At 49.9% G+C, this 24,228-nt stretch overlaps 2 protein-coding genes across 3 annotated transcripts in view; both read left to right on the top strand.

The window, feature by feature from the left end:
- Window positions 1-24,228, top strand: part of LOC310701445 (uncharacterized protein) — a 79,970-nt gene that overhangs the window by 216 nt on the left and 55,526 nt on the right. For both annotated transcript variants that reach the window (XM_083492281.1, XM_083492280.1), the window contains exons 2-3: window positions 659-774; window positions 10,702-10,855. The gene's annotated coding sequence lies outside the window, so the exon portion shown is untranslated. The remainder of the gene's footprint in view (window positions 1-658; window positions 775-10,701; window positions 10,856-24,228) is intronic.
- LOC310701575 (uncharacterized protein) lies at window positions 113-16,516 on the top strand. Its single transcript, XM_083492694.1, has 2 exons — window positions 113-155; window positions 14,303-16,516. The coding sequence occupies exons 1-2, from the start codon at window positions 128-130 to the stop codon at window positions 15,790-15,792; spliced, it is 1,518 nt and encodes a 505-aa protein (XP_083348820.1). The 5' UTR covers window positions 113-127; the 3' UTR covers window positions 15,793-16,516.

Genomic DNA, 24,228 nt, shown 5'->3' with positions numbered 1-24,228 from the left:
GAATGCAACCGCTGGAAGTGTTTCGCACCCTGTTCCGGCCCCTCCCACCCACCTGCCCCAGGTGAAATTTGTACCTGTTGATTTTGTGGTGTGTTTAAGGGCGCAGGAATCTAACCCCCCTCCCCGAATGACGACCATCTCATCTTGTTGTTTGGGTATATCTTCTTCTTTTTTTGCATTCAAATCTTGCCGAGCGCCTTCCCACGAACATACTTTCCTTTGCCCTGGCTGGGGAAACCTAGCTAGATGGGCGGGGTATAAATAATGATAATGATAAACATAGTAGTAATTCTGTATTTGGGTTGCACTTCCTCTTTAGCTGCAGTCATGATAACTGTAAAAAGATTTCCTTTTCTGAATTATAGGTCCTATTCTAAACAGCTGTAGGTTTCTCTCCATCCCCCCCCCCCACCTTTAAAAAAATATATTTTTTAAAAGGGGGTTGTTTTCTCTTTAGTAAATCGTATTTATACAGCAATCTCTTTCTTCTGTGTATTTCATAACACACGAAGCAACAGTTTCAAAGGAAGTAGATGTAGAATGAATTTTGTCACTGCGCCACTGGTAAAATGTTCTTTCTCTCTCTCTCTCTCTCTCTCTCTCTCTCTCTCTTTCTTTCTTTCTTTCTTTCTTTCCCCTCCAACTTTTTCCTCCCAAGGAACTCAAAGGTGGTGTACAGGGTTCTCCATTCCCCAATTTATCCGCAAAACAACCTTCTGAGGCACATTAGGTTGAAAGACAGTGACTTGGAGAATTTCAGTAGAAATTAAGGAGGTAAGAAGAAACCTGTTGGATCAGACGAAAGGCCAGCTTTCCTGCAGACAGGTGCATCCAATAGGCCTACAGGCAGGTCTATGAAGGTGATCACTCTCCCTGGCTGTTGCCAGCCTCCCCTCGTAACTATTTAGTGGCATGAAATCTTGAGGATCCCATTTAGCCCTAATCGGCTTTTAAAGAAATCTTAGCCTGTGGTCATCATAACCACATATGTATTTTTTATTCTACCTCTTGTTATGATCGGTTCAGGTTACATCTTTTCAGGTTGCGTCCCGCGGAGACCTGGAAGTACTGGAAAGGGTTACTTTTGGGTTTTGCCGCTCACGCATGCGCAGACACTCAAAATGACGTCATGCGCAGAAGCAGCGAATCGCGGCACACACAGACGTGCAGATGTGGTATGCGTTCTGCTCATGTTGCGAACGGGGCTCCAGAATGGATCCCGTTCGCAACCAGAGGTTGTATTAAGCACCTTTCTTCCATAATGGAACACAGGGTGGTGTACATGTGGTTCCTTGATTACACCCTATGTGAAGAAACATTTTCTTAGGTCTGTCCCAAATGTATTACCAATCAAAGTTTTGCCACAGGTGGCCTCCCTGTGACTTGAAATTTCAATGCATAATAATAATACAGTGGTACCTCTGGTTACGTACTTAATTTGTTCTGGAGGTCCGTTCTTAACCTGAAGCACCACTTTAGCTAATGGGGCATCCCGCTGCTGCTGCGCCGCTGCTGCACGATTTCTGTTCTCATCCTGAAGCAAAGTTCTCAACCCGAGGTATTATTTCTGGGTTAGCGGAGTCTGTAACCTGAAGTGTATGTAACCTGAAGCGTCTGTAACCCGAGGTACCACTGTACTGAACTTTGTATAGTGCTTTCCTGCATTCATTCACATTGTTTAGTTGTTATCTTTCAGCAACCTTGGAAGACTAATTAGCGCATTGTTCTGCAGCCCAAGACCTCGTTCATTTTGGCAACGAGAGCAACAAATAAATATGATAAAAAATAAAGCAGACATGTGCTGAGGTGCCTAGATCGGGATACAAATAGCTTTCTTTCCTTCATCTGATTCCTCTTTTGGTGTGTGCAGTGGGGCTAATAAGCAGATTACAGCTGGTCTGCCTGGATCAGTTGAGGAGGGATATTTGCCAGTGGGTGTGCATGCAAGGTTGTGGGGTTGGTCGCACGCAATTTCGGCCCCAACCACTAATCTCAATCCTGAAGGGATAGTAAAAGCACCTGACTTCCTTAAAGTATCCTGGTAATTCATAACATCCTTAGAAAACTGCAGCTCTGAGGATACTTTGGGTGAAGTCATGTCCTTTTAATGTGTGGCTTGCACACAGCCCAGCAAAGGTAAGTAAAGCTGGAGGTTGGTGGCGGGGAGAGAGTTCACCTAGTGAGATTTGAACAGATTCATAATCTAGTCTCCTAGCTGCTATGCTACAACAGCTTAGAACAGCTTAGTTTATGAGCAACTTGGATTAAGAACACTACAAACCCAGAAGTAGGTGTTTTGGTTTGTGAACTTTGCCTTGGAAGCAGAACACGTTTCGCTTCCTGTTGAGCCAGTGTGGTGAAGTGGTTAAGAGCGGTAGATTCGTAATCTGGGGAACCGGGTTCGCTTCCCCGCTCCTCCACATGCAGCTGCTGAGTGACCTTGGGCCAGTCACACTTCTCTGAAGTCTCTCAGCCCCACTCACCTCACAGAGTGTTTGTTGTGGGGGAGGAAGGGAAAGGAGAATGTTAGCCGCTTTGAGACTCCTGAAGGGGAGTGATAAAGCGGGATATCAAATCCAAACTCCTCTTCTTCTTCTTGAGTGTGTTCCATTTGTAAATTGAGTCCCCTGCTGCTATGGGAAAGCGCGCCTTGGTTTAAGAATGCTTTGGTTTAACAACGGACTTCCGGAACGGATTAAGTTCGTACAGTCGTACCTCGGGATAAATACGCTTCAGGATAAGTATTTTCGGGTTGCGCTCTGCGGTGACCTGGAAGTAATGGAGCGTGTTACTTCCGGGTTTTGCCACTTACGCATGCGCAGACGATCAAAATGACATCATGTGCATGCATGGAAGCGGCGAAACACGACACGCACAGCTGCACTGTCGCGTCTTACGTTCTGTTCAGGGTGCGAACGGGGCTCCAGAATGGATCCCGTTCGCATCCCGAAGTACCACTGTACTGTACTACCACTCCTGTCTTAAGACACAAAGTATCTGTGAAGAAGACTATGTTACTGTTTTACTATAACATACACTATGTCATGAAATTCTTGCTGTGTTGCTATGAAATTGTTCTGTAGTTGTCAGAGCTGCTTGAAGATCCTAGCTCACACAGGATCACGCTAGCCAGCGATCATTAAGTAAAAGTCTTTATTGAATTACAGTTTCCATTCTCACGCTGCTGCGCGCAACTCTACGTCTAGTAGCTAGATCGGCGAAGCTCCGTCTGAGTCTCCGCCCCGTGTGCACCAACTTAATATCCTAGCCTTGCTCCACCTTTTCCGCCTGACTGTCCTCCTCTGGGTCCCTCTACCCCCCGGGGTTTCTTCCTTCCGGGATTCTTCTGACGCTGACCCGGACCCTCCTGTCTCCTTGCGCCGGGCTTTAGGACCTGGCTCTCTTTCGGGGCTGCTTACTGCGCCGCCTTCCTCTGCATTTGAACTTGGCGCGCGCGCCCAACCTTCCACTTTCCTCTTAACCGTTTCTTCGCTCCCCGATGGAGGTGTGGCCACTCCTGACTCATGCCCTCCCTCCTGTGGTGAGCTGCCAGCGCTTCCCCCCTGGCTCCCTTCCTCTTCCCTGCTTCCTGGCGGTGACGCTGGTCCCGATTTCCAGCTGCTCTCCCCTGAGTCCCCTCTGGCTCTATCTTCCTGGGGTGCCCCCCTAGACTCCCCCCTTGCCCTGGCCACTGGTGCTCCTTTCTGTGAATCCTCTGATTCACTGGAAAGACTAGGAGATCTCGGGTCGTCGTCATCACTCATCTTTTCTTCTGCCTCCTCCCCTTCGCTCTCTGTTTCCTCCCTTGCCCGTGCCTCTGCTCCTAAACCCCTGACATCCATCCCCCCCTCGAAGCCCCCCATTCCCCCCTCCCCTCCTTCCGGTGCTGGAGCTGGGGGCTGCTGTTGCAAAGGGACGAACGTCGGATATCTGTCGCTTCCCGTGGCGGGCCTCCATCTGAAGTCTCGCGGGTCTTCCTCCCTGCTCTCGTCGGTCACCTCCGCTTCCATCTCTGTGCCGCCGTGCTCGAAACCAGGGTCGTCCCCGAAAACGTCCATGTCCGCCTCTCCCTCACTTCCTCCTGGCGGTGTTGCTCGTCCTGGGCCTTCCAGCCACCGTCTGCGGAACTGCTCCTCTGGTCTATCGTCCCACCAATACGAGGGTTCTGATGCAGATCCCGAGGGTGACCCCTCCGGGGAACGGACGTCTTGTGTCGGGTCCTCGTCCGAGTCGAACCCCCGGAAAGTGCTGGCCGAAAGCGTGGGCGTGAAAAGCCAGTCGTCGAAAAAGTCTGCTGGCATAGGTCTATGGGGAAAGAGGGCATGAAACTCGTCTTTGAGGAGAGGTTCGTCCAAGGCGTAGCCAGGCACCCAGCTGTTCGCACTGGCCGGGGTGCCCTCCTTGGCGAGAAAGTATTCTACCCCCTCTTCCCCCCATCTGGAGTCCAAAATCTCCGTGACTTCGTTGATGCGCTCCTTCTGTGCCACTCCCGCGTGCCCTGTTCTGTCTCTGACCGGACTCGGCGCTGTTCCGGGTTCCTGGAACCTGTGCGGTGCCTTGTAGGGAGTGAGCACCGATCTGTGGAATACCGGATGCATTCTGGAACCCTCCGGAAGTGCCAGTCTGAAAGCTACCGGGTTGACCTGCTCTTCGACTTGGTAGGGCCCCAGTTGTTTATGCCCTAGTTTCTTCTTGGCCAACGACCTGGCCGGCACTGCGTGGGCTGCTAACCAAACCCAGTCTCCCACGTGGAGCTCTTCGCCAACCCTTCTGTGCTTGTCCGCTTGTACCTTGTATGCGTGTTTGGCCAGCTCCAGGTGGCGCCTCAGCTGATCGTGGACTTCCTGCAGCTCCGACGCGAACGCATCTGCTGTCTGCGGCTCCCCCTCCCCCCTTCTTTCCAGTCCCGGGAAGGTTCTGGGGTGCCTCCCGTTGTTGGCGAAGAACGGCGTGACCCCCGTGGACACGTGCTTCGTGTTGTTGTAGGCGAACTCGGCAAGCGGCAGGTAATCCACCCACGTCGCAGGCTGTTGATTTGCATAACATCTCAGGTACTGCTGCATGATGGCATTGACCCGCTCTGCTTGCCCGTTGGTCTGCGGGTGTCTCGCCGACGCCAGGTTGATCTTGACGTTCAGGAAGCCCATCAGCTTCTGCCAGAAATTCGAGATGAACTGCCGCCCCCGGTCGGACAGAATAGACCGTGGCAGACCGTGAACCTTGAACACGTGGTCTATGAACAGTTTGGCGGTTTGCTCCGCCGTGGCCACCTTAGCACACGGAATGAAATGCGCCATCTTGGAAAACAGGTCCACCACCACCAGCACTGCCGTCTTGCCCCTCGAGCTGGGCAGATCCGTGACAAAGTCCAGGGCCACCCTCTCCCAAGGTTCGACCGGAGTTTGCAGCGGTTCCAACAGTCCGGCCGGCGGTTTGTGCACTGGTTTGGCCCTCTGGCAGGTGTCACACCTCGCCACGTAGTCTGCGACCTCCCCTCTCATTCCAGGCCACCAGAAATCCCTGGCTACTAATTCCACCGTCTTCTCCTTGCCAAAGTGCCCGGCCGTGGGCGCGTCGTGCAGCTGCTGCAGCACCTTGGCGCGAAGGTCGTCTCCCGGCACGTAGATGGCCCCCTTACGGATGAGCAAACCATCTCGTAGCTGGAAACCGTCGGCCGCAGCCGTGCCCCTTTGCACCTCTGCCATCTTTGCTTGCGCAAAGGAGTCATCCTGCAACGCTCGTCGCACCGCCTCCAGGTCCACAGTGGCCGCGGCGCACGCCCATACTGTTGGTGCGAAGATGTGCATGGCGGCCGCTGGCGTTGCGTCCTCCAGATACTGTGGCTTACGGGAGAGGGCGTCCGCCATGATGTTAGTGTCCCCCGGGACATACTCTATGCGGAAGTCGAAGTTCGCAAAAAACTCCGCCCAACGTATCTGCCTCTGGTTTAGGAACTGTGCCGTGCGCCAGTGCTCCAGATTCTTGTGGTCCGTGCAAACCTGCACCGTGTGCTTGGCGCCGATCAGGAAGTGCCTCCACGCTTTGAACGCTGCATGAATGGCCAGCAACTCCCTGTCCCAGATGGTGTAGTGCTGCTCGGACTTGCTGAGCTTCCTGGAGTAAAACGCTGCCGGTCGCCACACCCCCTGCTGGTCCTTTTGCAGCAGGACCGCCCCCACGGCTCTGTCCGAGGCGTCTGTCTCCACCCTCATCGGCCTGCTGGGGTTGACGTGAAGCAGCTGCTCTTCCGACGCGAAGAGACGCTTGAGTGCCTGAAAGGACTGCTCCGCCTCCTCTGTCCAAACGAACTTCTTTTTCTTGGAGCTAAGCGTGTCTGTGATGGCCGCTGTCTGCATCGCGAAGCCCTTGATAAACTTGCGATAGAAGTTCGCAAAGCCGACAAACCTCTGGACCTCCTTCCGGTTGCGTGGACTCTTCCAATCCAATACCGCGCGAACCTTGGCGCTGTCCATGGCGAGCCCCTTGTCAGACAACTTGTAGCCCAGAAAATCCACCTCCGTCACGTCAAATTGGCACTTCTCCAGCTTGGCGTAGAGCCTATGTTGCTTTAGTCTGGTCAGCACTTCCTTGACGTGTCTGTCATGCTCCTGCTGCGATTCCGAAAAGATCAGGATGTCATCTAAGAAACAGACGCACGTCTTGTAGAGAAGTCCCGCCAACACGTGATGCATGAAAGCTTGAAAAACGTGGGAGCCATTTTGCAATCCAAAGGGCATAACTCTGTATTCGTAGGTACCCAGTGGCGTGAACATGGCCGTCTTCCACTCATCTCCCTCCCGCATACGAATGAGGTTGTACGCCCCTCGCAGGTCTAACTTGGTGAACACTTTTCCCTTCCGCACCTTCGCCAGGAGGTCGTCGATTCGGGGCATGGGGAAGTCCGACGGCTTGGTCCCATTGTTTAAAATGCGATAGTCCACGACCAGTCTTTTTTGGGGCGTGTCTCGCTTCTTAACAAAGAATACTGGGCTGCCCCCCGCTGCTTTGGACTCTCGGATGAAACCGCGCTCCAAATTATGATCTATGAACTGTTTGAGTTCCTGCAGCTCGTCCTCTGACATGGAATACAGTTTCCCCTTAGGCAGCGCCACCCCCGGCAGCAGGTCAATCTTGCAGTCATATGGTCTGTGAGGGGGCAGCCTGTCCGCCTCCTTCTCGCAGAAAACTTCCAAAAATTCTGCGTACTTGTGGGGAATCGCTTGCAGCGTGCCTAGCAGCAGCTGTGACTCCTCTTCCTCTCCTTCCTGCCGGGGCACGATGCAGTGTTCAGCACAAAAGGAAGAGCCGAAGATCAGCTGCCTCTGGTACCAAGCCAGCGTTGGGCTGTGCTTGTCCAGCCAACTCATTCCCAATACAATGGGCGTATCCGATAGTTGAGTGACATTGAAGCTGATGATTTCTTTGTGATTTCCAAGTCGCATCGCCATGGGCGGCGTCTGCTTCACCACTTGCCCCCCTAGCAACTCCCTGCCATCCACCGTGACAACCTGCAGGGGCAGTGTGGCCGGCAGCAACTGTATAGCGTGTTTGTCGACAAAGTCCTGCCCTATAAAGTCCGCATTGCTGCCTGAGTCAATGGTGATTGGCACGTCAGTGGTGATTCCATTGGGCAGCTGGAGAGATGCGGTGAGCCTCACCACTGGTTTGGGCGGGAGGGGGTTCACGGGCTGTAAAACCTCTGGGGACTGCGTCACTAACACGTCTGGCTGGGCCCCAGGGCCTCTTCCTCCAGCCAGACTGCGTCGTTTCCCTGCTGTGGTCCCCCTTGCTGCGGTGCTGCAGTCACCATTGCCGAGGCTGCAGTAAGCTTGTGGAGCCTCTGGGGACACTCTTTTGCCATATGCCCTGGCTCTTCACAGACGTAACACTTCCTGTTCCCTCTAGGAGGCTTCGCTTTCACTGCTGCCGGTGCTAGGGCTCTGGTTGCTGACTGAGCCCTTGCACCTCCAACCTCCATAGGTTCGGCTCCTCCTCCTGGCGGAGGCGTGGATTGCGCCCGCGCTGCTTCTCTGGGAAGGAAGGAGGGGCCCCTGGCTGGTTCGCGCCCTTCACGCCCTTCGTCCCTGCTCCACGGACGTCCTTCCAGCCTCACCCCCACTGCCAGTGCCCTCTGAACGACCTCCTGGGTGGTTCGGGGTCTCTCCCCCCTCGCGATCTCATCTTTAATCGAGTTGTGCAGCCCCTCCCAAAAGAGGTCTCTTACAGGAGCCGAATCTCTGTCCCATTCCAGGGCACTGACCAAGGCGAAAAAGCGGGCATGATACTGCCTGACGCTGGCCCTCCCTTGTCTCAGCCCATGCACCTCCTTCCGTGCAAGATCCACGTCAATACTTGATAAAAAACACCCATCCATCGCTTTAATAAAGGCATCTGCATTCTGGAGCGCCGGATCCTTATCTCTCCATAAATTGCGTAGCCATGCTTTCGCATCCCCATGCAAATGGGACATAATGAATCCCACTCTCTCTTGTTCATCTCTAAAGTCTTTATGCAGCAGTTGCAGTGCGCACAGTACGTCGGCTCTAAAGTTGGGATACTGTTGCAGGTTCCCATCGAAGTGAGAGACCAGCCCGCCTGTCCGTCTCGCCAACCCAATTCCCTCCTGCCGGGGTGTCTGCTTTGTCAGCACGTCTAACCTGACCTGGAGATCCCTGCAGGCGGCAGCTGCCTCCTCCTCTCTCTTCCTGGATGCGAGAGCCTCGGCGTTCAGTTGTGCCACTGCGTTTCTGAGTTCCTCTATCTGCTGCTCAGCCGTCATGTCGTCTGCCGTTCGTGAGCTCGCTAGTAGGCACCTGTTTCTCTCCCCTCCTCGAGGCTGTAGATGCCCACAAGAGGGAGACGGAGCTTACTGTCAGAGCTGCTTGAAGATCCTAGCTCACACAGGATCACGCTAGCCAGCGATCATTAAGTAAAAGTCTTTATTGAATTACAGTTTCCATTCTCACGCTGCTGCGCGCAACTCTACGTCTAGTAGCTAGATCGGCGAAGCTCCGTCTGAGTCTCCGCCCCGTGTGCACCAACTTAATATCCTAGCCTTGCTCCACCTTTTCCGCCTGACTGTCCTCCTCTGGGTCCCTCTACCCCCCGGGGTTTCTTCCTTCCGGGATTCTTCTGACGCTGACCCGGACCCTCCTGTCTCCTTGCGCCGGGCTTTAGGACCTGGCTCTCTTTCGGGGCTGCTTACTGCGCCGCCTTCCTCTGCATTTGAACTTGGCGCGCGCGCCCAACCTTCCACTTTCCTCTTAACCGTTTCTTCGCTCCCCGATGGAGGTGTGGCCACTCCTGACTCATGCCCTCCCTCCTGTGGTGAGCTGCCAGCGCTTCCCCCCTGGCTCCCTTCCTCTTCCCTGCTTCCTGGCGGTGACGCTGGTCCCGATTTCCAGCTGCTCTCCCCTGAGTCCCCTCTGGCTCTATCTTCCTGGGGTGCCCCCCTAGACTCCCCCCTTGCCCTGGCCACTGGTGCTCCTTTCTGTGAATCCTCTGATTCACTGGAAAGACTAGGAGATCTCGGGTCGTCGTCATCACTCATCTTTTCTTCTGCCTCCTCCCCTTCGCTCTCTGTTTCCTCCCTTGCCCGTGCCTCTGCTCCTAAACCCCTGACAGTAGTGTTTGTCTCAATTTTAAAATTTATTTAATTTTTATGCTGCCCTTCCTCTGAGGATCACAGGGGCAGCTTACAATATAAGAACACAAAAATACATAACATAGTATCAAACAAAAACAGTAACCCTCCCACTTAACCAGAGGCCTGGGAGAAATCTAGTGGAAGAGACTCGAGTGCTAAAATCCACGGGTTAGGGGGCGCAAATTACTTGCCTTGCCCCGGGTGCTGACAACCCACGCTACGCCACTGCCGAGGCCCCAGTTCCGCGCCCCTCTGCGAGTTCTGGGTTCCCCCTGGCAGAAATCCCTGGGGCGCATTTGACTCCGTGCGGGTGCCGAGACACAGCTTGGTGGGTCCCTTTTGTCTAGAGATGGGGAGTCCATGGAAGGGTTAATGGGGGCGAGAGAGGCCTGGATGGAGACCCCCCCCGTCTCCCTCCTGGGATGGGGAGAGATTTGGCAGGAAGGCTGAGCCGGCCAGGGGGGCCTCTGGGGAAAGGGGATCCTCGGAGGTGGAGGGAGGAAGGGAAGCATCCCTGGGGGAGGAAGGGAAGCCATCTTGGAGAAAGAGAGAGGGGCTGGGGGCCGCCTGCCTTGACCTCTCCCTCCTGCCCAGGAATCTGCCATGACTCCGCGTAGACCAGGGAGAGATCCCTGAGCAGGAGCCCCGATCCACCCACCCTCTCCTCCCCTGAAGCTCAGTCCTTGCCCTGCCTCAAGTCCCAGATCAGGAGCTGCAGGGGGCGCTGGGGGCTGTTAGAGCGAGTCCACGCATGGGGGGGGGGAGAGGAAAGGGAGGAAGCCCCCTTTATTATTCCCCCCCCTTTGAGGCTTCTCTCTGGGCAACTCCAGTCTCTCCCTCATGCCTGGGTTTCTGTGCAGAAGCATCTAAAGGGCTCCCCCCCCCCCCAGAGACACCTGGGCCCAACTCCTCCTCTCCCTTCAGCCAGGTTTCCATTATTCCCACTATATCAGATCTCTTAAATCTGTGGGATATAAGGGATGGGGAAGATTGCTATGGAAATGGGTGGGTTCCCGTGCCCCCTTCAAGAGCCTGCCTTATTATTATTATTACAGTGGTACCTCAGGTTAAATACGCTTCAGGTTACAGACTCCGCTAACCCAGGATGAGAACAGAAATTGTGGTCCAGCGGCGCGGCAGCAGCAGGAGGCCCCATTATGTTAAGAACACTTTCTTAACCACCGGAACGAATTGAGTACTTAACCCGAGGTACCACTGTACTGCAGTTTCAGTTATTGTTATTTATTTATTTAATCTATTAGTCTCTTTCTCTTGCCCAGGGCAGCCCAAAGTGACTTACAACCAGTTGTTGTTGTTGTTGTTGTTGTTATGTTCCACGGTGACACTCCAATGCCTTCTTTGTCGTGTTTCCTGTATTTTGGGGGAAGAGAGAAGGTTGTTCTTGTGGCCTGCTCCCCCACTAGGGAAACTGAGGCAGCCCCCTCAGGCAGGAGGTGCAGGGAGGGGCAAGGAGGGGACGGAGCGGAGTCCCAGTTGGCCAGCCCTGATTTAACCCTCTATCCTCTCATCCAGTGGAAGGTGCTGTCCCATTGCCAGTCTCCTAGACACAATGCAGCCGCCTCGGGAAGTCAATGGTGCAGGATGATTTGGGAATGTGTGCAGTTGGTGGGACTGTATCAGGAAGATGTTGGAGATCACGGAGGAAGGAGGAAACGAAATACAGATATTCAGCGTTTTCAGGGGAGGGGGAAGAAGGGGAAAGTTTGTCCCACCAGATAAGACTCCCATCCTCCCTGGCCATGGGCCATCCTTGCTTGGGCAGGTGGTCCTTTGAGTCCAACCACATCTGGAGGGCCAGAGGTGCCTCAACTCAGCATAGAAGGTTCCTCTAGGGCTCAGTGTTACTTGGGAGTTGGTGAAATTGGATCTTAAGGGTTCTTGAGACATTTCCAAGGGATTGTGATTGGTATCCAGACCCTAACACTATAAAGCCAAGGTGTCCCCACTGAGCAGTATATCAACCCTGCTGGCCGCTGGGGAAGACCTTCTGAAGGAAATGGTTTGTCCCCAAAGTTGCTTCCTTCCTTTCTCCGCTGCTGCTGCTGCCCACACTAAAGGAATGTCTGGATGAAATCCCAGGGATGTCTGGCTCCTATTACAAAGAGATCCAGTTGATATTCTAGAATAAAGTGTGGCTAAGATTCCGAGTCACAATTGTGGCTGAGAAATACAGCCAGGGAATATGAAACTGATTTGAAGATTGGTTTCTTCTTTACACTTCATTATTCTTATTCTTATTCTTATTATATTACATTCAGCTGGACACACCACGGGTTTCATCATCTTTCTATTCTTTCCCACAATCAGTGTTATTCACCTTTAATACTCACCTTTTTCAGTGTCACACATATTTTTATCTTGTGATCTTCAAATGAAAAGAGGTATAGAAATTTAATAAATAATCCCCAGTTGGAGCAGAGCTAGAATATCCAGAAGCCCTTGGCCACCCAGGGCAAAGGAGGAAGAACAGTGAGAGAGGCACTGGACAGGGAATCTCCGCTAAGATAAGCCAGTGTCAGGAGGCAGGTGTGAGACCCGGCGGCATATAATTATTATAAATCATAATTGGGGTGGGTGTCTCAATCTGGCCTTCCCAGCAGTCAGGCTCCAGCTGCTTTCCTTCTGCATCTCCAGCTCTCTCCATTCAAGAATGCAAGGCTGAGAGATGGAGGTCCAACCCCAAGAACATTCTCCAACTGAGCACTCCTTCAACCGACCACAAGCACCAAGCCTTGTCACTAGACCAGTGTTTCCCAACCGGTGTTCCGCGGCACACTAGTGTGCCGCCAGACGTTGCCTGGTGTGCCGTGGGAGGGAGGCGGGCGAGGCGGGCGGCGAGAGGCGGGGCGGCGGCGGCGAGGAGAGGCCGCCCAGTGCGGGGCTCTCGCCGTCTGCCTGCCTGGCTGCCTGCCTGACGCGCAAACCCCCGGCGCAGGCGCCCCGCTTGTTGACACGGGAGGAGAGGGGGGAGAGGAAACGCTGCTGGTGCCGCTGCTCCTCGGCGGCGGCTTCTCCTCTCAGCCCGCCCTGCCTATATTTGCGCCAATCCCCGCCCACTAAAGCATTTGCGCCTCCCAATGGGAAGCCTTGCCGGGCGGCGGGCGCTGCTGCCTGAGAGTTCTGAAGCCACGGCCACTTTCCCAGAGACTGGCGGTTCTGAGGGATCCAGGGCAGGGCCGGCGCGCGCGCGCTTCTTGCTGCCCGGGCGCTTGCTCTAATCCCGCCTTCCCTGGGAGGGAGGGACAGCGGTGGCCGCGAGCGTCCGGGGTGGGGCGCGCGCTGGCTCTCCCTGGCGGCCCCCGTGCCTGGCGTTCTATCAGTGCGCCTCCTCTCTCTTTCCCCACCCATCCTCCACGCGCTGCGTGCTAACCCGGAGTTAGAAGCGAATTAGAACAGGCCCCCCGTGTGTGGTGTGTTTTTTTTGCTGCTCCTCTTTTTTTAGGGCTTTTTGGCGGCTTTTGGGACGGCGTCGAGGGGTGGCGCCCACGCTCCTTGTGCGCCCGCCCCGGAGGCTCGCCCGCGCGGTAGTGCTAGAGGAGGAGAGAGGTGGGCATGGCGGCTGTTTTGGAGCTGTTGCTGCAGGACGAAGTGGCAGCCAGCGCTGTCGTGCGGTGGCTGAAGGCGAGCCAGAGCCCCTGCGCCGTGGAGGTAAAACGCGCAGCGCCGCCCTTGCTTCACCCAGCCCTCGGTTCGAGCGGGAAGTATACGGGAAAACGGAGTTGATGCCGGCCTTCAAAACTCTGCGCTCCGAAAGGGAGGCGGGAGGGGGAAAAAACAGGTCGACCACTTGAGGTTTCCTCCTCTGGCGGGATGCTAAGTGGGAAGCTGCAGCCTTCAGGCCTGCGCTATGTGAACTCCTGAAGGGCTCTTGCGGTAGCTTTTCGGGAGCCCAGGTGTATATATGTGCCCCCCTGAGGGAGCCCTTCACTGAACCTGAGAACCCTGCTGTGGAGTTGGTGGGACTGAGTTGCTGTGCGCCCTTACGAATCCTTCCCAAATGCAGCTTTAATGATTAAGAAACAAGACCTACAGAATTCGTTGGAAGTTACTATTTTTTTATTTTTTTTTACATAAGTAAAAAGTGACCTTTCCCCATCTGGCATGGTGGTGTGCCTCGAGATTTTTTTCATGAAACAAGTGTGCCTTTGCCCAAAAAAGGTTGGGAAACACTGCACTAGACTTACATATGGGTCTCCCAAAATGGTCAGTATGGACCTCCTGAGGCCAAAGGGAATGTGCAGGTGATGAATAAAGATCTAGAGGTCAAAGGGGACAAAATGTGGCCCAAGGGGTGGAGGATTATAGTGCAGCAGATGAAGAACTTCATGATGAATTTAGGACCCTGATTAATATTGGCCAGGTTCATGGAACACAGAGCAGCTCCCGTTCCTGTGAGAAACCACTTTTTATAAAACATAAACCCCACAGTTCAACCGTATTATAAGATAATGCTGCTTCATTAATGCTTAATTAAAGGTTAGGAAAGGCTGATGATGCATTACCATTATTTAACATTATTTCATCTGTCTTTCCGAAAAATTTGGAACATATGGAGGACAGGAAAGAATGTACGAGACGTCAAAATAAGAGCAGATGCTAATTGATGTGTGTATTATTCCTTTCATCTCTTCCTAGGTTTCCTTTTCCCTCGCTCCTCCCTGTTGAAAGAAGACAATGGAGAAGGCAGTCAAAATTCTGGAGGGCCATTTCCAATGGGAATAACGAAGAAACCATATAAATTCATGGATTGTGAAAAGAGAGAGGAGAAACAATTTGAAAGTATGGAGTGTGGGAAGAGTTTCACTGACAGTGGAACCCTTGGAAAACATCAATGGACTCACACAGGAGAGAAACCATTTAAATGCATGGAGTGTGGAAAAAGCTTTGGTTGGAGTTCAAACCTTCGTATACATAAACACACGCACACGGGGGAGAAACCATATGAATGTAAGGAGTGTGGAAAGAGCTTCAGTCAGATTGGACACCTTAGAAACCATCAACGAACCCACACAGGGGAAAAACCATATAAATGTATGGAGTGTGGAAAGAGCTTCACCGATAGTGGAACATTTAGAAAACATCAACAGACACACACGGGCGAGAAACCATTCAAATGCATGGAATGTGTAAAGAGCTTCAGTCAAAGTAGACACCTTAGAATCCATCAACGGATTCACACAGGGGAGAAACCATTTAAATGTTTGTGGAATGAGTGTGGAAAGAATTTCAGTACAAAGAGAGGACTGAATATTCATCATAAAACTCACACTGGGGAAAAACCATTTAAATGTATGCTGTGTGAGAAGAGCTTCACTGTTAGTAGAACACTTAGAAACCATCTTCGAATTCACACAGGGGAAAAACCATATAAATGTATGGATTGTGGAAAGAGATTCAGTCACAGTGAAACACTGAGAAAACATCAACGGACTCACACAGGGGAGAAACCATTTAAATGCATGGAATGTGGAAAGTGCTTTATTGATGGTACAGCACTTAGTATCCATCATCAAACTCACACAGGGGAGAAACCATTTGAATGTATGGATTGTGGAAAAAGCTTCACTACTAGCAGAAGCCTTAGAATCCATCAACGGACTCACACAGGGGAGAAACCATTTAATTGCATGGATTGCGGTAAGAACTTCCTTGACCGTGGAACACTTAGAATCCATCAACGGACTCACACAGGGGAAAAACCATTTGAATGTAAGGAGTGTGGAAAGAGATTCACTTCTAATAGAGCAGTAAGAAGACATCAATGGACTCACTCAGGGGAAAAACCATTAAAATGCATGGAATGTGGAAAGAGTTTTATTGAGAGAAGAGAGCTGAGAACCCATCATCGAACTCACACTGGGGAGAAACCATTTAAATGCACCGAGTGTGGAAAGAGCTTCAATCGCAGTGGAACACTTAGAAAACATCAACGGACTCACACAGGGGAGAAACCATTTAAATGCATGGAATGTGGAAAGAGCTTTATTGATGGTGCAGCACTTAGTATCCATCATCAAACTCACACAGGGGAGAAACCATTTAAATGTAAGGAGTGTGGAAAGGGCTTCACCAATGTTGGAAATGTTAGAAGACATCAACGGACTCACACGGGAGAAACCATTTAAATGTATGGAGAGTTGAAAGAGTTTCTTTCAGAGTGGAACCCTAATTTCACACACAGGAAACTTAGACGACATCAACAGACTCACTCGGAGACAAGCAAATAAATGTATGGAGTGTGGAAGGAGCGTCAATAGAAGTGGAAACCTTAGCAAACATCAGCGAACTGAAAAAGGGAAAACCACTTACGTATATGGAGCGTACATAGAGCTTCAGTCCTGATGTTCTTAGAAACCATCAATGGACTCGCAAGGAGTAAAAGCTTTAAGAGTTGAAACCCTACAATCCACAAACTGAAAAATCTAAAATGGTTTGAATGGAAGGAGTGTGGTGCTGGGATGGATGTTGGGATGTTTTTGCCTCTACGCATGGGTCTGGGAATGTTCTGATCAGTTCACATTGAGTTCAGGACCTGTTCTTAACGCATTGTTGACCACATCTACGGAACACAATTGTTATGTTCTTTCATGTCATGCAAAATCAATCATTAGTAATAGTTTAAGTCTTGATACTCAATCACTAGTTAATAGTTTAATAAGGAGGTTTCACGCCTGTCCAATTCTGTGTTCCCTTTCCCACCCTTTAATCTATTGATGATTAATACCTATATTCAACCCTTGCATTGTATTCATGTGAACCAATCAGCAACAAGCACATATGTGGAAATGCTGTAATATTCAATAAAAGGGACCCTCCGAGACTTGCTCGAGAGATGCCTCCCGTATGACACCTTGCCATTCGTCTTTCGCTTATTTCAACCCAACAGTGTGGGAAGTGTTTCAATTGCTTTATATATAGATAATTTTATTAATATAGTGGTACCTTGGGTTACATACGCTTCAGGTTACAGACTCTGCTAACCCAGAAATAGTGCTTCAGGTTAAGAACTTTGCTTCAGGATGAGAACAGAAACCGTGCTCCAGCGGCGGAGCAGCAGCAGGAGGCCCCATTAGCTAAAGTGGTGCTTCAGGTTAAGAACGGACCTCTGAAATGTATTAAGTACTTAACCTGAGGCACCACTGTATATAATTTTATTCACAAATTGCGTTCAAAAATGGAAGCATTCACCTCTGGGTTCTTGGCGTTTGAAAGCCCCAAACGTTCAACTTCCGAAGCGTTCAACAACCGAGATTCCACTGAGTATCCAGCAATAGTGTGTTGTCCAACGATATCCATTCTTTTAACCAACACAAAGAGGCTGCCTCGTAGTAGAAAATCTAGCAGTGCAAAGCCACCTCTATTTTTAGCATCTATCAAAATTTTATACTTTATTCTTGGTGTTTCCCCCCGCCAGAGTAATCATTAAATATCTCTTTGCCATTCGTTAAAGAAGCTTGTATTATTTATTATTGGTAATTTAAAATAAAAACAGTATCTTAGGTAAAACATTTCTCTTTATGGTTGAAATCCTTCGTAAAAGTGAAAGTTTCATCCTCCCCTATATTTCCAAATGTTTTTAACATTTTTTGATACTCTAACGTAATTGGAATATGTTGTAATTCAGTCAAAATAAAAAAAATTCCTTCCAGTAGCACCTTAAAGACCAACTAAGTTAGTTCTTGGTATGAGCTTTCGTGTGCATGCACACTTCTTCAGATACACTGAAACAGAAGTTGCCAGATCCTTCTATATAGTGAGAAGGTGGGGAGGGGTGTTACTCAGAAGGGTGGTGGGAATGGGAGATAGGCAGATGTATAATTTCAAATCCTTTTTTCTTAAACCTTACTTTACCGACTTCCCCATACCTCCCCTTTCTACACCTGAATTTCCAAATTTGTTTCAGCAAATCCTCCCCCTTAAATTTATCTAATTTTCCCTTATTCTTTTCTTTTACTTGATCTTTTGCAGCTGCAATCCCCTTTTTTCTATAACCTCAACATTTTAGCACTCATTAATTTTACAATATTTCTTAAGATAAATTTTAAATTTCTTCCAATCTTCTTCCGCCGTCTCTTTCCCTTGGTCTCGGATTCTGCCAGTCATTTCAGCCAGTCCCATATAGTCCATCACCTTCATCTGCCATTCTTCCAGAGTGGGTAGATCCTGTGTCTTCCAATACTTTGCGATAAGAATTCTTGCTGCTGTAGTAGCATACATAAAAAAAGTCCTATCTTTCTTTAACACCACTTGGTCGACAATGCCCAAGAGAAAGGCTTCTGGTTTCTTGGGAAAAGTACATTTAAGTACCTTTTTCATTTCATTATATATCATTTCCCAGAAAGCCTTAATCTTCGGACACGTCCACCAAAGGTGGTAAAAAGTACCTTCAGTTTCATTACATTTCCAGCATTTATTATCGGGCAAATGATAAATTTTTGCAAGCTTGACGGGTCATGTACCACCTGTAAATCATTTTCATAATATTCTCTCTTAAGGCATTACATGCCGTGAACTTTATACCGGTGGTCCGCAACTGTTCCCAGTCAGCAAACATAATGTTATGACCAATGTCTTGTGCCCACTTAATCATAGCTGATTTAACAATTTCATCTTGTGTATTCCATTTCAGCAACAAGTTATACATTCTTGACAAATTCTTTGTAGTGGGTTCTAACAGTTCTGTTTCTAGTTTTGATTTCTCCACCTGGAAGCCAATTTTCCTGTCCTGTTTACACACTTCCATTATTTGATAATAATGGAGCCAATCTCGTACTTTAGACTTCAATTTCTCATAACTCTGTAATTTCAGTTTGTCCCCCTCTTGTTCCAAAATTTCCCAGTATTTTGGCCATTTGGCCTCCATATTAAGCTTTTTCACAGAATAAGAAGGAGAAGGGGGAAAAAACCCTGAAAGAGACAGAATGAAACAGGGGTGGGGCATTTTCTAAGAAAAGAGGCCAGGACGTCTTATAGAGACTGATATCAGGAGCCTTAATATAACTCTCACAATAACCAAATCAAAGTTAAAACTGGACTCACATAATTTTCTTAGAAGGAACACCATACTTTCATAGGCATATGCTTAATGAAATACATACACTGCATTTTAGCTTGAGAGCAATTGGCTCAACTAGGCTTTTGCAGCAGAAACATTAGGTTTTACCACTTGGGAGGAAAATTCTCTTTTGGAGCCCCTCTCAAATAACAAACATTTGCACACTACATTCTCAATTTTTGTCTTATTTAGGACTGCTAAGGTCCAGCATGGTTTCCTTAGATTTAAAATTTTGAAGCAAGCTTGCAGTTTAAACTATGCACACTTAAGAAAGGCAGTCTGCCAGAGACAGAAGGAACAGACAACACACATAACAGACAACATGTAAACATACATATTCTCATATATGTATTAACAGACAACACACATAACAGACAACATGTAAACATATATATTCTCATCCTTTAGTTGGTTATTGCAAGGAGTTGGGCCACTCCCTTTGGCTTCATTAAGTGAAATTAGTAGGAAGGTCCCACATGGTTTTATGAGCCTCCTTGCCTCTTTAAACACACCACCAGTTAATCAAACTGGCAGGGCTCACAACGCTTGGTTGATTGGGTACCCCTTTATGATTCACGCGTGTCTAGACAGAAAAGGGGGAAAGAAAGGGGTCTGTAAGGATTGGTATGTCTAGGGGTTTGGTATGCTTAGTACAGGGACGTATAGTAAAGAAGAGAAGAGAAGGGGCTTCTAGTTGCCTGGCAACTTCCTTAGTGGGTTTTAGAGAGCTCTAGCTATCCGGTTCCTTGCGTTCCCTTTCCTATTTCCTTATTTCCTTATTTCCTTATTTCCTATAACCTGGGGTCTCTTTCCACTCTGCCGGTCCTGCCCAATTCCTCATAGGCTATCCCTCCTGGCAACCTCCTACCTATCGTCACATCTCAGGAAAAGGGGCCCTACTGGACGCCCGCACCATGCGGTGCCAGATCGGGTGATCCCTGGATAGAATTTTGAATCGAAAATCCCCCTTGCTTTCGGAAGCGGGCTTACGATACACGTGGTACGTAGCTCCGACCGGTGCGGCTGGGATTGATACAGAAAGCCAGACCCCTTCCTGCCCCCTCCGTAAGGGCGCTCGGGAAGTTCGGAACGAGAGCTCCAACCCCTTGCTTTCAACTGGGATGCCCGTTGCGGAGAGTCGGCTATCTTTCAAGTCGGGTCTCTCCGTCTTACTTTCGGGCTCCCAATTGGTGCGGCTGGCTGGAGATTTTAAGGAAAAGAGATAGAGCTCAGAACCCCCCTTTCGGGTTGAGCAACGGTCCACGGTCTCTCTCACTAACCGGACCAAGAGAAAGGCAAGAAGGAGTGATAGAGAGGAGGGCAGAGAATTCAGTTGCCAGGAGATTCCACCCCCTTCCCACTGGATTTTCCTTTTTCCTTATACTCACGCGTCTTCTATGATGATCCCGGGATCGATGAATAAGCCGGCTGGATCCCTCTTTTGCTCCCCGGCTGAACTCCTAGGGCTTTCGATTACCGCCCAGAAGATGGCTGGGGGTCCAAAAGGATCTTCCCAGGCAAAATGGCCTGGAGCCGGCTGAAGATTTCGGGGCCCCCAGTCAGCAGCTCGGGAGAACCGCAAGCCCCACGTTGGGGCGCCAACTGTTACGGCTAAAATCTGGGTGCGGGGTTACTCTGCCACCCAGCTCATTGGACTAAGTCCGTGGGTCCCTGCGGAAGAAAAATGAGCTCAGCCGGACGCAGGAGCAAACTGCAGAAGATCCAAGTTTATTGCGCAACAGGTTCAAGGCGAGATTGAACAGCCAGAAAGGGGTGACATGAACTTTTGAAATTTCCCTCCATATCCCAGAATACAGTGCAAAATACATCCCAGTTACATCATGAATACATTAAGAGTTTGGGTTACACAGATTAACATATGGAGGAGGGAGGGGGGAATATGCAGAGGGCTGGAGATATGCGCAGATAAGCACATCCTGAGAAGACAATGGTCCATGTACACGTAGTCTGTCACCTGGCATTGCCCGGAGGAAAGGTTTGGCAGAGTGATTTTGACAGGATTACTTGAGAGATTATGGAGGACAGGGGAGGGGTGATGGAGTCCTAGAGAAATTGAGCAAATATATTGTAGTGAAGAAGACATGCCCCCCCCTTCCGTAACAGCCTCCATTGGTGACAACCACCTTGGGGTTTTATTTTCCAACAAATCTTTATATCTAATCCAAACATGATATAATGCTTTCCTAACAATATGATTTTTTAAAACTTTTTGAGCTTTTACCTTGTCATACCATATATATGCATGCCATCCGAAAACATTATTAAACCCTTCCAAATCTAAAATGTCTGTATTCTCAAGAAGTAGACAGTTGGATCTCTACAGTCTTTAATCCTGTAGGCAGTCCCTTCAATATCCAGATCATGTTTCTTCTTCCCGCAGAATCCTTTGAATCAGAAGAACATGTTTACTCTTGTTCTAATGGGGGTCTGAATCTCCAAGCATCTGGGTTGGCAAACTAAGGCCTGTGGGCCGGATCAGGCGTAATTGCCTTCTAGATCCGGCCTGCGGACGGTCCAGGAATCGCCACGTGGATTGCCAGAATGCACGTTCTTTCCCTCTCCCTCACACGGCGGCGCTTTTCTCCTCAGGGAGGAGCAATCTTGTCCCACACCGGGTGCCATCAACGGGGGGAGTCGGCTCACCCGCCTGCCTGCCTCAGAAGGGTGGCGCTGGGAAGGGGGTGTGACACTGGCTGCCGGCTGCTGCTGCGTTTTCCTCTTGCTCCTCCTCCCTCTCCCTCAGTCCGCCCTTCCTTCCTTTTCTGTGCCCCTACTCTGTGTCGCTTCCTCACATGCTTTCTTCATCACCCCCTCCCTCCTTCATTCCTCCCATGGCATTCAGGCGGTTTGTTGCAGCGGCCGCTTGCGGGTTGGGAAGCAGCAGCAGTTGGTGGGTAAAAGCTCCAGCAACGCCCCGGTTCCCCTGCCTCCGTCCGCGGCTCCGCCAGGGCTGCTGCTTCTGTCTTCACCAGCCAACGCAGCCTCCTGCCCTGCCCTGGCACCTGGCTGGAGAAGCCCAACTGGGGCTATTGGGACGACAACTGGGACAGGTAAAGCCAAACATCTTCAGGCCTCTTTGTGGGCGGGCCAAAATCGCTCATTTCCCCCCCAAATATAGTCCGGCCCCCAACAAGGTCTGAGGGACAGTGGACTGGCCTCCTGCTGAAAAATCTGCTGACCCCTGATCTAGTAGATCCATTGTTGTAACCATATCAAAAAAGTATTTGGTATTTTGCTTTCTTCTGAGACACTTTCCCTCAGTGATCTGTCATAGTCCAGTGATCCTACTCCATTAAATTCACCCGTAATAATTTATTTCTGTCATAAACCTCAGACATACTTTCCTCGAGTAGTTGGAAGAAATCTCATGCAAAAAGTGGCTCTGAATTGGAAAGTCCCAGTCCCAAATCTTAATCCTGCCACCCTAAGATATTATAAGCAAGCCCCACATTCCTCTTTCCACCTGCAATAGGGAGGTTAGAACGACACTTAATAGCCTGCAGGGATCACAAGAGCCAGAATTGCTTTTCATTCACAAACGCTGTGTGAAATATCAGTCGTGAACGGAATAATTCAAACAAGGAAACCAACAACAGTATTAAAATTGCAGGGAGAGAGAGAAAAACTGGATTTGAAATGACCCAACCACAAGATGAGAAGTCTCCCTCCTAAATGAGGGAAGGGGGAGGCATGGGGGGGGGCTTTTGAAGTCTCCCTGCTGGCAAGGGAATTCCAGAGCAAGGACGCCTCTGTCTGTCTGGAATCCCTCACTGCCTCATCTCCAGCAGGAAGGGGGGATTTCCAGACTGGGACCCTTCGCTGTTAGGGGGAGGTGCTGGGGCCTGGGCAGCTGGATGGATGGATGGACATCAGCCTGCAGAAATGCTCCCCCCTTCCTTTCACAGGACTGTTGTGGTGTTGCATGTGTGTGACAAGGCAACACTCAAGAACAGTTCCCACCAACCAACATTACATCATTCCTCCACTGCCCACAAGAAGATGATCTTTCCTCTACACATGGTAGAATCCTAGAATTGCAGAGTTGGAAGGGACCCACGAGGGTCATCTAGTCCAGCCCCCTGCAATGCAGGAATATTTTGCCCAATGTGGGGCTCCACCCCCCGACCCATAGATTCAGAGTCTCATGCTCTACCAACCAAGCTCTAAAAGGGAGTTTCCGTTCAAGCAGAGCCCAGAATAATTAGGGTTGCCATATTTCAAAAAGTAGAAACCAGGACAAGCCCAAAATTGTAGTGCTTTTTTTTTTTTAGACAAGGCCCCAAATAAACGCCAAAAAAGCCCATGAGTCTTAAATCCAGGACAAAGTGCCATCTTTTGGAAATTCCACCTTTGAAATCTTTTGCTAGTCTTTCTTTTGAATGGGGTGGGGGTTTTCAATCTGGCCAGTCCCCACGCAAAAGAATAAATGGAAACGAAGAAAGACAGTTACAGATAGGTAGCCGTGTTGGTCTGCCATAGTCAAAATAAAAGAATTCCTTCCAGTAGCACCTTAAAGACAAACTAAGTTAGTTCTTGGTATGAGCTTTCGTGTGCATGCACACTTCTTCAGATACACAAAGACAGTCAGTTAGGATTACCCCCCAAACCCTAAAAACTATTTGTGAATCCCCCCCCCCAGCCAGGCCTCAAAGCCTCGCCTCAAGCATTTTTAAAACTGCATTTCCTCTAAGACAAAAAGCATTAGCTAAGCATATTCCTCTTGCTGTAACTAAAAGACTGCAACAAAGGTAGGGAACAGAGTCCATTGTTTTCTCAGAGCCTTTGGCCTTGCTAAAACCAGATTGCAACTTACTTTCTGTCCGGGAGCCATGCCAAAGCACGAGAATGAAACATAACTGGAACACTCTGAAACCCCCTGGTTTCTCACCCCCTTTCCTGGGAAGGGTTCAAAAATGGTCCCAAGACAGGAACTTTCTGTTCATGCTCAGGAGACAGATGGGAGGAGAAAGGGGAGGGAACTGGAAGGGGATATATGAGGAGATTTCACCCCTCCCATATCCAAGAATCTCCTGATGAGTCTGGTGATTTTCCAGAGAGGAGGGGCGGTGTTCTGCTCTCTACTTATTCTGCTCCAGCACCACATCAAAGAGTCAGTCATTGTGTCGGAGAGAGACAGAGTGTTAGAGATCGTGTGTAGAGATAAGGTTGCTGCTAAGAGCAGCTGCAGACACTCAGTGCGGTTTAGCATTCTTTATGCTTAGACCTCAATTAGCTCTGTATATAGTTGTATAATAGTTGTGGATAGAATAAAGAAGATATTCTACAGAGCTGCTCTCCGAGTTGTTTATAGAGTCTGCTGTACTCTGCTGTGCGACGACTGTCTTCTGGTGGGAGTGAATCCGGTGCTCACAACTCTTAAGCTGTGAGTCCACAGCACTTTGACCTGTTCCTGTGCAGAAGGTGGTCTCTGGAAGTGCTACCCAGCTCGCCTGGCCCAGTCGGGGCTGAAGTGGATGAGTCCAGT

Source organism: Podarcis liolepis, assembly GCF_965112155.1.
Source record: "Podarcis liolepis genome assembly, chromosome: 2".
In the NCBI taxonomy this organism is placed as follows: domain Eukaryota; kingdom Metazoa; phylum Chordata; class Lepidosauria; order Squamata; family Lacertidae; genus Podarcis; species Podarcis liolepis.
Note: the sequence above shows the minus strand (reverse complement) of the source record. Positions and strands in the feature narration are given on the sequence as shown.